Below are 13,713 nucleotides of genomic sequence, written 5' to 3'. Positions count from 1 at the left end.
CATGAGCCTCAGCCCCATACCTTGACCTCCCCCATCATCCACGTTTATGGGGCACAATCTCCCTACATCCCCAGGTAATATTTTCCCCAGGTGTGTGCCTCAAGGCCTTATGCAAGTCATGAGACCTCAGAAGAACTTTCCTGCCCCTCTCTGACCTGCCATCTGCACTCAGGAGGGGACTTTGGCCTATCTGGGGCAAAAACACTGTAATAGTAGCAAGAGGAGCCACTGTCATTACACCAAGACCTGGGCTCGTATTAACTGGGCTCCCAGCCAAGCAAATAACCTGGCAGGAACCAGAAATCTAACAATATCAACTCTTGTTCCTGAGGCAATTTTCCTTTTTCAAAACACATTTTACATCAGTTATTTGATCCTCAGAATAAACTTGTGAAATACTACCGTCCCCATTTATAGAAGCAAAAGATGAGGCAAAGAGAAAAGCAGTCTGCCCAATGTCACACGAGTCTCCCAGGTCCTGTTTAGGGATCTTTCCATTGTACAGCCCTTCCTCACTCCCCAGAGCAGTGAGGAAGGGTGTCTGGTTCATTTATTCATGCCACCAATGTCAGATGTCATTCTGTGTCTGGCCTTATGTTAAGTGCTGGTGACACAGTGGTCAACAAGACAGACAACCATCCTTGCCCTCCTGGAGTCCTCATTCTAGTGGAGTGACAATCCACTTGTCAACAACTGAATGAGGGTGAGTAGTGCAAGGAAGGTAAGATGATGGGGGACAACTGGATCAGATGGTCAGGAAACACCTCTCTGGGGAGATGACCCAGAGGACAAGAAGCAGCAGCCCTGGAAAGAGGATTCTAGGCAAAGAGCAAATAAACATCCATGAAGCAGGCAAGAGCCTGACACGTTCAAGGACAGCCAGTGAACAAAGCAGAGACGAGCCCAAGGTCACTCCCAATAGACAGACAGAGGCCAGGCCCTGTAGCCACGATAGGAGTTGAGAGCTCATTCCAAGAACAAGGTGAAGCCACTGAAGGATTTTAAGCAGGAGTGAGATGTGATCTGACTTATGCATTTTAAAAGAGATATTTCAGCTGTTGTGTTGAGAATGAGAATGTGTCACGAGGGAGCGGAGTGGGTGGGGAGAGCAGACGGGAGAACGAGAAGGTCATGGCCATGGTGCCAAGGAGAGGTGGAGGCCTGGATGTTGCAGGCCTGGGACTGGCTGATGCACTGAACATGGGAATGAGGGACAGGCAGGACTGGAACAGCAGTCAACGTGGGAGTGGAGACCGTGCTTACCTGTCAGGAAATCTCGGACCTGCTGGATTAGCAGCCGCATGCGTCTGACATCTTCCTCCATCTGGGAGCGGCTGGCGCTCACCTGGGTCTCCAAGTGCTGGGCATTGGATTGAATCTGTGAGGCAGATTCCTCGGCTGCCCTAATCTGTTGACATACACTCTAGGTCAGAAGGGGTAAGGCCCCAAGGGAACCTCTCAGCAGCCCCACGATTCTGTGGATCATCCTCTATGCCAAGACCAACCTAGGATGCATTTGTAACCAACCCAGTTTATATGTGGATGTCCAGTAAAAGACGAAGAAACTATCTTGCACTTGCTGTGGCACCTTAAGCAGATCGCCTAAAATCTCTGGACTTTAGTGTAAAATGGGAACTCTGACTTGCCCAGGGGATCTATCCTGTCTGCCTCCTCCTACCTGTGCCCTCCCTGCCTCAGCCACACTTACCATCTGCCTGGTCTGCTGGAGCTGGGCATTGAAACCCCGCAGCTGCTCAGCCACCTGCCCTGCCGTCAAGAAGGCCCCACCGGCCCTGGGAAGGACACCCCTGCAGTGGGAGCCACAAGCTGTGCCATTGTCTTGGGGACACAGCTCACCAGGGCATGATACTGGGGTACAAGCCAACTGCCTGGAGTTGCCACAGAGCTGTGGAGAGACGGGGGTGTTAAAGAGCCTACCCAAAGCCCCTCAATAACCAATCCCACCCCACACCTGGGAAACCAACAGCCAGACATCTCCATGACAACCAAGGACCAGAAACTGGTTTCCTTGGCAACCACTGAGCTCACAGTGAGCGGCATAAGAGTCGGGATGGCTGGGGGAGTGGGGTTCTCACAGGGGCAGGTCTGCCCTAATGGGAAACAGGTGGCAGCAGTTGGTGTGTGACAAGCTGGGGAGTGGGCTCCAGGAAGTGGGACTCCATGCCCCAAGTCACCTTGTTGAAGGTGGGTGTCAGGTCAGGCAACGAAGACATCTCCAGCCTCAGGGCCACAAGCTTGGGGCTGCCGGTGCCTCCTCCTCCTCCCGCCTGCTGCACCAGCCTCTCTGCCTCTCTCCGGCTGTCCCTGAGCTGGTCCAAAAGGAGCGAGCTGTCGGAGGCCTGCTGAGCCGCCTGGGCTGACTGCTCGTAGGCTGTGGTCAGCATCCGGAAGGCTCCTGTGGCAAGAAGCGTGGGGAATGGAGATGGAGGAGGAGCAGGAGGGAGAGGGGGTGGCATGCCCACCATGGCAGTGCCCATGCCCGGGGTTATCTGGGTGCCCCTCTCCTCACCTGAAGGATCAGCACTGCTTATTTTTTCAAACTGCTCCCTCTTCCTCTGATACATAGTGAGGAGACCATTGAAGCTTCTGTCCAGACTCTCCAGGTCTCTCAGAAGGGACAACGTCTCCTCCTCTAGGGGCAGATCCGGCTGCAGGCCCTGGAGAGTTCGCCTGAGAAGGGAGAGGAGCTTACACTAAAATATAGGAGGGAGTTTTGCCTCCCCAAAGCAGCCATCCCCTTAGAGCAACTGCTACTGAGTCAGAACAAACAGAGACCTTGGGCAAAGGCAACAGAACGGAGAATCCACAGGCTAAGGGGGTTCCGCTGGACAGAGGCTTGGCGGCCAGCAAAACCTTTCTCTGTCCACGTGCAGGTGGAGCCACAAAGCTCTCCTCCATTGACTTCCATGACCCAACATTCCCAATTCTCCTCCCTCTCTTCCAGCTCCTGGCTTCCATGAGGAGCAATGCCCTGATGCCTTCCTCCTTCGCTCTCTACGGGCTGGCTTCAGCTACCGCCTGTACAGCTGCAGCTCCAAAATCTCTTCCACAGTCCACACCTCCCAGTCAGCTCCAGACCCCGTCACTGCTGCCAGCTGGTCATCCCCCCTGAAGGAGGCTCAGAGTCTACCTCCCAGGCCCTTGGCCACTGAGCTCTTGGAGAGTCCTCTCTCCCTGTGCCCTTTGCAGCTCCACCAACCCAACCACCAACTCCCTCCTCCAAGCCTCACATTCTCCACCTCCAGGCTTTGATCAGGCACAGAACGCCCTTCCATGGAATGCCCCGCCATGCCTGTGTTTCCAACCTACTGAACCTGGTGGACTGACTGCCCGAATCTGAGACTTAGGTCAGAGGGCACCTCTGTGAAGCCTGCCATGACACATTACAACATGCATCACATTATAGTTTACCATTTACACATCATTCTCCCCAATACGAACTTCTTGTGTGCAAAGACTATGTCATACTAATTTCAATATCCCCGATGCCTTGTACAATGCTTGGTTCATAACAGATGCTCTAAAATTATGTAAAGAGAAAGAAAGAAAGAGAGAAAGAGAGAGAGGAAGGAAGGAAGGAAGGAAGGAAAAAAGAAGGAAAAGAAGGAAAGAAGGAAGGAAGGAAGAAAAAAGAAGGAAAAGAAGGAAGGAAGGAAGGAAAGAAGGAAGGAAGGAAAGAAAGAAGGAAGGAAGGAAAAAAGAAGGAAAAGAAGGAAGGAAGGAAAAAAAGAAGGAAAAGAAGGAAGGAAGGAAGGAAAAAAGAAGGAAAAGAAGGAAGGAAGGAGGGAAGGAAGGAAGGAAGGAGGAAAGGAAGGAAGGAAGGTTGGTTTTCAATACTGGCTTCAGTTCCTCTCCCGGAGCCCCCAGCCAGCAGCTCTAGCACATCGTGAGTCACGGAGCCTCCATTTTCATTCTTCTCAGGCTGCCTTTTCCCTCCCTGCCACTCACACACCTGGATGGCTCTGTGCACAGTCAGAAAGCCAGTGCTCAGGGAATGCAAACTGATTATAGAAGCTTCCAGAACTGAACCTCACTAAGAAGGCACCTCTGCTGGTGGGATGGGGGTGTGGGCGGGACCACTTCCTTTCCAAAGCCACACGCGAGTTATTTTTAGAGCCCCTGCCTCTCGGATGCCCTCCGCCAGGGTGACTAATCCAGAGCTGACTCTCTCCCACAGGCAGCACCGGGCACTTAAAAGAACGCCAGGCTTGGGCTCCTGGACTGTGTTCTGAGTCCCAGCTCTGCCCTTCGGTGGTCATGTGGCTCTGTCACATCACCTATCTGTGCCTGTTTTCTCATCTGGAAAACCACACCAACCTCACAGGACTGTTGCAATGGTTGAAAGAGAGCACTGTGAAAATGCCTTTAAACTGTAATGTGCTGTACAAATGTAAGGAAAGACCAGTGTGCCCGGTACAGGAACCCCTGGAGCATAATTCTTCCAAATGCTTGGCAGGGAAAGGGAATTACCTGAGGGAGAGGATGGCACTGGCTACCTGAGCCACCTCCTGCTCTGTGACTGTGGCGCTGCTGAGAACTGCTCGGATCTGCTCAATCTTACTCTTTGCATCTAGGATCCGGGATGCCAGGCCACGGTCCTCCAGCCCAGGCCCTGACCACAGACTGGAGGTGGCATTGCGGAGGCTACCAAGGCGCAGGGCCTGCTCCCGGAGGTCCGCATCATAGGTCTGGAAGCAAGGGTGACAGGCCACGCACACTGGGTAGCGGTTGCAGTAGCCTCGCTGGCACTGGTCACAGCGGGGCCCGGTCAAGCCAGGGCGGCAGAGGCAGCGGCCCGATGCCTTGTCGCAGCCCGGGCCCTCTGTTCCCCGGAAATCACAGTCACAGGCTAGGGCCAAGAAAAATGACAGTCAGAGACAGGGGTCAGGGAAACAGAAGCAGCTGTCAGGGAGAGCCCTGAAGAGGAGGTCTGACCTGAGGCTCTTTCTACATGACTTAGAATAACAGAAGTCACAGCCAGAATAAAAACCATGGTAACAGCTGCAGTGAAAGCAAACGCTTACTTAGCACCTACCATGTGCCAGGCACCACTTAAAGTCGCACACACACATTAACTCATTTGGTCTTCACACCACTCTGGGAATTAGCACTCTTGTTTTCCCACTTTTTCTAGATGAGGCAACTGAGGGACAGAGAGGTTAAGTACAGCATGCCTCTTCCTCAAAGGAGGAAACCGAGTCTAAAGAGGGGAAGCAGCTCCCTCAAAGTTACTCAGTGAGGCAGGGGCAGAGCTGGGACCAGAATCTGGTCTGCACACTCCAAGGCCTGTGCTCCTATAGTGACATCAAACTGACTCCCTGGGAAATGACACCCTTTCCCCTTCAGGACTCACTTCCTCCATCTATGAAGAGGGAAGAAAGAGCCTCCCCTCCTTGCTGCTGCCCTGGAGATGGCTTCTGGGAAATGCTCTCTCTCTCTCTCAGGGAAGTGGGAAGCAAAGCAACCAGCATGTCACGGGGACGCAGGAACAGCGGGGCATAGGCCTGCCTCAGGGGCTTGGAGGCCACGCCAACAGGCCGGAGTGTGTGCACTCACAGGGCTGCCCAGGCCCACACCACACGCATCAGTACAGGACGTCCTGCCCTGCTGCAGACCTACACGCCCCCACCACGTGCCCACCCGTGTGCTTGGTCCCTACAGCCTCAGCATCCCCCAGGCTTTGAGCATGCACCTCGGCATCCTGTGGCCGCGTCTCCGTAGGTCCGGTCTGGACACTGGCGGATGGCTGCAGCGCTGCACGTCAGGCCACCAAAGCCTTCCCGACAGGGGCACTGCCCTGTGAACTGCGTGGGGAGAGCACCGTCAGTGGACCCTGCCTCACAGCCTCTGCCTTACCCTGGTGTCAGGGACTGTGTCCTAGATTCCTGGTCCACAGGTAGAATCCAGGGCTCATGGCCACCTCCAGAGCTGCTGTGCCCACAAAACAAGGGCTCCCACTCAGAGATGAGCCTTGAAGTCAAGGCCCAGCATAGGTCCTTCAGAAGGTGTGGTGCTTATGGTATTACTGACGGCCAAGAGCCACAGAGGGAGGGACATCTGGTGACTTCCCCAAATGAGAATGGGGACAGAAGACGCCCAGTCTGACAGAGAAGAGGCCTAGAAGGGCAGCATGGAGGGGCAGCAGAGAGGCTGATGCTCAGGACCCCTCTCCCACTGAGGGGCCCCCGGACCACCCTCACTTCGTACCTCGTTGCACTGTGGGCTGAGGGAGTTGTGCGGGTCGCAGGCACATGGTTCACAGCCCTGGCCGCTGGCCAGCTTCCAGTGGTAAGGAGCACACTGGTCACATTTGGGACCCACCACGTTGGGCAGACAAAGGCAGCGCCCACTCTCCTCGTCACACGGCATGTCCCTCCGGGACCCCAGGATGTTACAGTCACAGCCTGCAGGAGGAGAGCTGCTGAGCTCAGGCAGACGTTCCATGAAAAACTCACCCCCAGAGGACACACATCCAGGGAGGGGCCCCGCCTGGGAAAAGAACTGGGCAGAGCCCTTCCCTGCAGATGACATGGCTGACTCACAGGACCCCTGTGCTGTCCTACCAGTTCCAGCCACCTGGCAGCTTAGCCACCTGCCTGCCCACCCTCCATCTGGCTGACTCAGTCCCATCTTCCAACTCGGACCTGTGCTGCCACCTGCTGGAAGTCAGTGGCACAGCAGCTGGCTCTGGGTGAGAGGGCAAGAGGTCTGGACTCCTGGCAAAGGCCTGGGCTCACCCCCTCTGTCTACCCTGCAGTGGGATTTCCTCTGAGGAGAGCACAGTGAGCAGGGCAAGCCATGGGTCTGGTGGCCCCATGCAGCCCACCCCACGTCATGCTGGGCCAAGCCCCCTACTCACGGTGGCAGCCCTGCGGGTTGGCGTAGGTGAGTCCAGTAAAGCCCGGCTTGCATAGGTCGCAGCGCTCTCCCTGCACATGCTCCTTGCACACACACTGCCCAGTCACTGGGTCACAGGGAGCCCCTGGCACTGCCCCATCTGGATCACACTCGCAGGCTGAGAGACAACAGCAGCCACCGCAGTAGGAACAAAGAAAAGTAGAGTTCAGAGCAGATTCCAGGAGCCAGGCTGCCAGGTTCAAATCCTTGTTCCACCACTGGATTTCAATTTCACAGCCTTAGTCAAGTTACTTAATCCCTCTGTGCCTCAATTTCCTTGTCTGTAAAATAAAAATGATGATACAGCCTTCATAGGCTTCTTATGAGAAATAAATGAGTAAATGGCGGGGCGCAGTGGCTCATGCCTGTAATCCCAGCACTTTGGGAGGCCGAGGCAGGTGAATCACCTGAGGTCAGGAGTTCGAGACCAACCTGACCAACATGGTGAAACCCTGTCTCTACTGAAAATACAAAATTAGCCAGGCATGGTGGCACATGCCTGTAATCCCAGCTACCAGGAGGCTGAGGCAGAAGAATCACTTGAACCTGGGAGGCGGAGGTTGCAGTAAGCTGAGATGGCGCCATTGCACTCCAGCCTGGGCAACAGGAGCGAAACTCCATCTCCATTTAAAAAAAAAAAAAGAGAGAGAGAGAGAAAGAAATGAGTAAACATAAAGCAGGGGGAGCATATTTGGCACATGCTAAGTACTATAGAAGGGGTTTTGTTGTCTTTACTTACTGAGCAACTACTCTGTGCCAACCACTGAACTGGGAACTCTCACATGTTGCCTCATGTAATCTTCATGATAATCCTGGAGATTATTATTCTCATTGTACAGAGGAGGAAACTGAGGCTCAGATATGTCAAATAACTTATTCAAGTTCTCATTACAAGTTTATGCAAGACACAGGGATCAAACTCAGTTCCGTCTCACTCTTCCCGGAAACAAATATCAACAGAAAGTGACTCAGCTTTCCCCAACCCCCACTCCCTGACTTCTTTCAGACCTTTCAAAATGTAAGACCCCTTCATCCAGAAAGTCTTTTCTGACTAAACCTGCCCGAATCCGATTGCTTCAGTCCAGGCAGCCCTCTCCTATATGAAGTCGCTGGCTCTTGTGGGCATGTTAAGCTGCCTCTGCCTGTTGCCTCCCATTACATTCACAAACACTCCCTGAGCACCAGTGATTTTCCAGTCAGTGTACTAGGGCTAGAGGATGTGAGAAATAATCCTTGCCATGGAGGAGTTCTCGATGTTGGGAGAAATAGAAAATTAAATCACAAACCTCATTACAACATGGTAAAGGCGATCATATACATATGGAAAACGTGCTTTCATCCCTCTTCTTCAGGTGTGTATAGTTTATATTGCCAAACAGTGTGTATGTTCCCTGATGGCAGAAACTGTATCTTATGTTTACTTTTTTCTTCCCTATGCCCCAAATAAAGCCCATCTCTTGATTGATTGTCTGATTGATGGTCCAGAGAGGTTAAGTGACTTGCTCAGTACTACTCAGCTAAATTAAAATAATCTCCCACAAATCCTGACTCACAGCCAAGTTTTCATGCTCCCTGAGGGCCTTGGTGTACCCAGGAACATGTACTCTGTTGTACTCAGAGGAGATGGGGAGTAACAGACAAATGACACTCTGGGTCTCCAGAGCCTCTACTCACGGATGCAGGTCTCCTGAATGGAAGCTCCCGGGCGCCGGTTCCGGAAATAGTGCAGCTGACACCGCTCACAGTTCTTGCCTTTGGTGTGGTCCCGGCAATTGTCACACACACCTCCATATGCCCCTTGGCTGGCGGCAAACACAGCGGGGTCAAAGTGACATGTCTCTGAGTGCCCATTGCAGTCGCACCCTGGAAAAAGAGAGTCCCAGGGCTGACATCTGACCCACACCTTTGCTATCTACAGAGCATGCTCCACAAAAGCTCATTGGCATCTGTAACAACTCTGCAAGATGATCAAGGCAGGGAAGTGGGGAAACTGAGGCCAAGGGAGGTTTGTATAACTTATTTAAGGTTACATGACCAATAAGAAAGCAGAGGAGCATAAGAACTCAGCCTTCCTGATTCCTACTGTTGGAATCAACCCAAGAACAGTGGCCATGTTGGGCCAAAGAAAGAGCCCTTTGAATGCTCTATCCCCAACCCTCCCACTGCCAACACTGGTCTCCTCCTGGGTCACTGCCTGTCTCCAGGATGAGAATCTCTGTTTTCCTCATTTATGTAAACAAAGGGCCTGATTCTAGGGAGCCATTTGAAGTAGGAAAAATGACAATAGAAAAACCAGATATGTCCTAAACAGGATAAAGCAACTGGAGAGGCCAGAAGAAGCAGGCTCTGGGGATACAATGAAAGTCACATGGAATCAGAAGCATCAGCCAAGTCATGGTCCCTCCAGGCTTGGCTGAGAAGGAAGCAGGGGACAGTGGGAGGCTGTCACCCAAATACTCTCTCCATCTTCACAGAGCCAGGAGAGCTTGAATTGTAATGGTGCAATTCGGTTTAGATTTACATAAGAAAGACTGGATCCCCCTGCATCCCAGGTGAGATCATTGAGGCCTAGAGGGGCCAGCACTCGACCCAGACCCTACAGGGGAGGGGTGATCCAAAGCTCCTACTTTGGCATTCATGGGCGTCCTGGCCCTCTGCAGGTCTCCAGGGCCTGTTGTTGTAGAAGGGTGCACAGCGTTCACAATTTGGGCCGGCAGTGTTGTGCTGGCAGACACAGACATCGTGGACCTGGGAGGGGGACCATCAGCCATCAGGAGTAATCAACAAAGAAGGGCCCCAGGGATGGACCTGCCCTTTCCCCTCTGACCCTCTGCACACCACTCAGGATCTGGCTCAGATCCCAACCCTTCCAGGAAGCTTCCTCTGAATGCCGCAGACTTCACCCAGCTCCTGTGAAACTGTCTGCTATTGTTCTGCATGTATGAGCATACGTGTGTGTGCACGTGCGTGTGCCCGCACTGCTCCCCTAGTGAGGTTTTTGCAAGCTCGCTGCTTGCACTTGGACACCCCCATGACACCCAGTCAGAGGCAGCGCTTGGAAGGTGCTCAGATACCCTTGGCAAACTGTGGGATCCAGAAGCTGGTGGGGCCCTCTGGAGATTTCTATTCCAACAATCTATGACTACAGTTGTTTGGCTAATGGAGCTGTTGTGATGAACTGTCACTAGACTCATTAAGGTATAAAAATAGAATAGCTATTGTGTGCTAATTGCCTTCCAAATTAAGCCCAACACCTTCAGCTTGGCATTCAAGGACCTGTATCATGTTAGCTGCATTCTCAGCTCCCATGCCGTGCTGACAGCATAGCAAGCTGAACTTCTAGCTGCTCCCTCTGCAAGCCCTACTTTCTCCACCTTTTCGCCTTTAGCAATGGTTTTTCTTCTGCCTAGAATTCTCTTCTCTCTGTATTCATCCACAAAATCCTGCCAGCTAGGCTCCAGCTAGAATGGCACCTCTCTCATAAGGCCTCCCTGGTCCCTCTAATTCCATAGATCTCAACACTGGCTGTACCTCAGTGTCACCTGGGGAGCATTTTTTAAAATGCCAAGGTCCAGACCCAATTCAGTCTGAATCTCAGGGATGAGGCCCAGGCAGTGGCACCTTTTAAAAGTGGTGATTCCACTGCACAGCCAGATTTGAGGACCACCAGCGCTGGGTGGCTCCCTCCCACCTCGTCATGTCATAGCATGTTGTATTCCCTCCGTGTCACTCAGCCTTGGGTTCTAGGAGTATGTCTCATGGGCCCTGACAGATGACACACTCCCTGAGCTGGCCTCCCTCTGCACACCTCTGCAGCCTGAGGCAGAAGTTGGCCCAGAAGTGGAAAGAAGAATGACAAGGCTTGTGCCACCTCTATTTCCCACCCAGGCCATCTTACATGATTTCCTCCTGTCCCCCTATCTAGGACAGCTGTCACGCTCCCATGTTGGGTCCCTCTGCTTCTTTGCTCAAGGTTCTCTCTTCTCTACCTGTGGTTCTCAAGTTTGGTTTCACAGCAAAATCCCTTGGGAGGGGAGGACTTGTTAAACTGGAACTTCTCAACCCCCATCCCTGCTGAAGCCAATCCGCCTGGTCTAGGGTAGACTTAGCATCTGTACTAAACATTGGTCTCTCACCCTGCCCCATATCTCACCACTAGATGAGACTTTAAAATCCCTAAACCAGTGGCTCTCAGACCTGGCAGTACATTCGAGTCACCTGGGAGCTTTAAAAACCAATCATAAAATTAGAATATCTTAGGGTGGAGGGCTGGACAACATTTTTAGCTCCCAGTGAAATTATAATGCATAATGAGGGTTGAGAATCATTGCCTTAAACTCCCTCCCAATTTCCACACTTATGTAAATGAAATGAAAATCATCTCAAATTAGGAAGCAGATCTAAAGAAGTACTAAACGATTCTGATTTTTGGAATGAAAACCACTTAGATTTTTTGTTGTTGCTGCTGAAGTATTAAATACCCAAGTCTTAGATTTAGCGCCCTTCCTGCTTTACAGAAGCCCCAGGAATGTCTGTAGTCTGCCCTGGTCCTGTCCCCTTCCTCTCCCCTTCCCACCCTAGGCTGTTACCTGCACAGCGGTGGAGGGGCCTGCAGAGGCCCCAGGCTTGGGTGCGCAGCGATCAGCATGGCCATGACAGAAGCAGCTCCCCTGCAAACGGAGCTGGGACACGGCATAGTAGGCACTGGGAGGGTGGTAGCCCCTTTGGGGCACAGGGGCCAGCCTGGTGAAATTGACTCTCAAGTTTGTGATCTCCCCCAGCTCTGAGAGGGCCAAACAGCAAGGAGAGAGGGGTTGGAGAATGGAAAATAAAGGAAGTTAGAGGCATATAGAGTCTCCTTCATATGTGATACCATGGGCCATCCTCTCCAGACCTCAATCATCCCATAGCATCCCACAGACAATATCCCTATGGGGCAAGCAGGGCAAGTATTAGATCCCCAACCACGTTGACAAAAACATGAAAGACCAGGAAATTTCCATGACCTGGACTCCAACTCTGTTTTCTTTCCCACCCATAGTTCCATGGACAAGAGGAGTAGCCACACTGACCTTGAATTTTTTGACTTTGAGTTGCTGGAATCCCGGATGCTAAATCCATAAGGTTAAGTTGGACCTACAGAGGGAAGGGAAAGAGAAGCGCTGAAGAAGAGACAAATAGTGTGCCCCGAGTTCAGAAGAAACCTTCCTTTCCATTATATGCCTCACACTTGAAGTCCTTGTTACCTGGAACCTGAGACAGACCATGGCTATGAGGCTTGTCATCTGCTATGGGGGAGAAAGATGATCACTGGGCCCTAAATATGTGTATGTGTTGTTGTGTGTGTGTGTGTGTGTGTGTGTGTACCCCCCACCCCCAGTTAAAAATATAAGTATCCTAAGAATTTCCTGAGTTCCCTGGGTCAAAAAGTATGGTAAGATATATCATCTACATAAGAGGGTTTAGGAGATACTAATTTTCTGATGACTCAGAATGAGTGAGAAATCTAAAACCCAAGGATGCATGAATGTGGGTGACCACAGCACTCTGGACAATCCCAATTTCAACTATGCTTTTGATTTATTTAAAAAAAAAACCCACTCATCTTCTACATATCCGAGGAAGAGTTTTCACATCAGCCCTCCACAAGTTAGGAAGAAGTCCTGCGTTCTTATCTGGTGTGTGAAGAATGTGGTTAACATAGATTCGGTTAAGGGTATAACCAAGGAGGAACTGCTAAACCCAAAGGAAGAGTTGCATGGCCTGCATAGAGGGCCCCACTCTGAGCGTCGGTCCACATGAGAGCAGCTCTGAGGGCTCACCTATGTCTCAGCCAGGGAAAGGAGAAAAGAAACTACAGCCTCCTCTTCCAGGGGATGTGGAAAAGCAGTTATGAAAGAATTTGACCCACATTGGGAGGACTTAGGGAGAAACATTCTGAGTTTTTCTTCAGGCAGGTTCTTATTTCTAGCTCAGGGTTTAAGCTCAGGAGAATTCGGGCTCTGGGTTATACCAGAATTCCCTCCAAGGGCTAAGACTGGGTTAGATGGATAGATTAAATTGAAAATGTTTATTTTTGTGTTAAACCCTACCAAGGTGAAATGAAATTTGTGTAATTGGCTCACTTGCATCTAACCAGCCATCCCAAAGTCCTCACACCAAAGTAGGGTCGATTTCATCTTCCCACTAGAGGGATGAGCCAATGAGTCACGGGGGAGGGAGCTGTGGAAGAGGGCAGGGGTGAGTAATGTGGTGGCCCCAAGGTGTTGCTGAAATATCCCTCCTCAGCAAAGAGGATAAGCAGCAAATGTTTTGAGGGTGGCCACAAGGGTCATTACTGGGGGGAATTCAGGAAAGTCAGCAAGGGGAGCTGGCGAGGGTGTTTCCGTCCCTTCTCGAGAGTCCGTGTGGCTGTGTGAACAGTGGGACATCAGGGACTTCTCCCCAGGCCTACTTTTCAGGATTCCCTCTACCTACCTTCCCCCCATTTAGGCGTGCATTAGGCCTCTGGGGCAGGGACTGGCACCGAACATCCTGCCAGCTCTGAGGCCGACCCTGGCGGACCCGAGGGAAGGTGGAGGTGCAGTCGGCAGCCAGGTACTGGTACACTCGCCAGGTCTTACCGAAGTCTGAGGAGCGCTCAATCAGCATGCCGGCAGGCATGGGCCCCTGTGGAGACAGGGGCAGTGTGCAGAGGGGAGGCGCTGGGGCTGTGCCCCATGGAGACACAAGCAAAGAGACAGGCTCCTCCAGTGAAGTGGGGAGAAAGGGGGCCCAGTGGGAGCAAGTGGGCTC

General features: G+C 52.1%; 1 protein-coding gene across 2 annotated transcripts in view; it reads right to left on the bottom strand.

Moving 5' to 3' along the window:
* LAMB3 (laminin subunit beta 3) overlaps window positions 1-13,713 on the bottom strand; it is a 38,347-nt gene that overhangs the window by 6,370 nt on the left and 18,264 nt on the right. For both annotated transcript variants that reach the window (XM_054521338.2, XM_063725445.1), the window contains exons 6-18: window positions 13,396-13,587; window positions 11,991-12,054; window positions 11,508-11,701; window positions 9,546-9,666; window positions 8,593-8,781; window positions 6,881-7,036; window positions 6,229-6,425; window positions 5,714-5,825; window positions 4,492-4,870; window positions 2,531-2,691; window positions 2,196-2,416; window positions 1,709-1,906; window positions 1,264-1,408 (exon numbers count right to left, since the gene is read on the bottom strand). In XM_054521338.2, coding sequence (XP_054377313.1) covers window positions 1,264-1,408; window positions 1,709-1,906; window positions 2,196-2,416; window positions 2,531-2,691; window positions 4,492-4,870; window positions 5,714-5,825; window positions 6,229-6,425; window positions 6,881-7,036; window positions 8,593-8,781; window positions 9,546-9,666; window positions 11,508-11,701; window positions 11,991-12,054; window positions 13,396-13,587 — 2,329 coding nt within the window. The remainder of the gene's footprint in view (window positions 1-1,263; window positions 1,409-1,708; window positions 1,907-2,195; window positions 2,417-2,530; window positions 2,692-4,491; window positions 4,871-5,713; window positions 5,826-6,228; window positions 6,426-6,880; window positions 7,037-8,592; window positions 8,782-9,545; window positions 9,667-11,507; window positions 11,702-11,990; window positions 12,055-13,395; window positions 13,588-13,713) is intronic.

This window comes from Pongo abelii, chromosome 1 (genome assembly GCF_028885655.2).
Source record: "Pongo abelii isolate AG06213 chromosome 1, NHGRI_mPonAbe1-v2.0_pri, whole genome shotgun sequence".
In the NCBI taxonomy this organism is placed as follows: domain Eukaryota; kingdom Metazoa; phylum Chordata; class Mammalia; order Primates; family Hominidae; genus Pongo; species Pongo abelii.
This window is presented reverse-complemented; position numbering and strand designations above follow the sequence as displayed.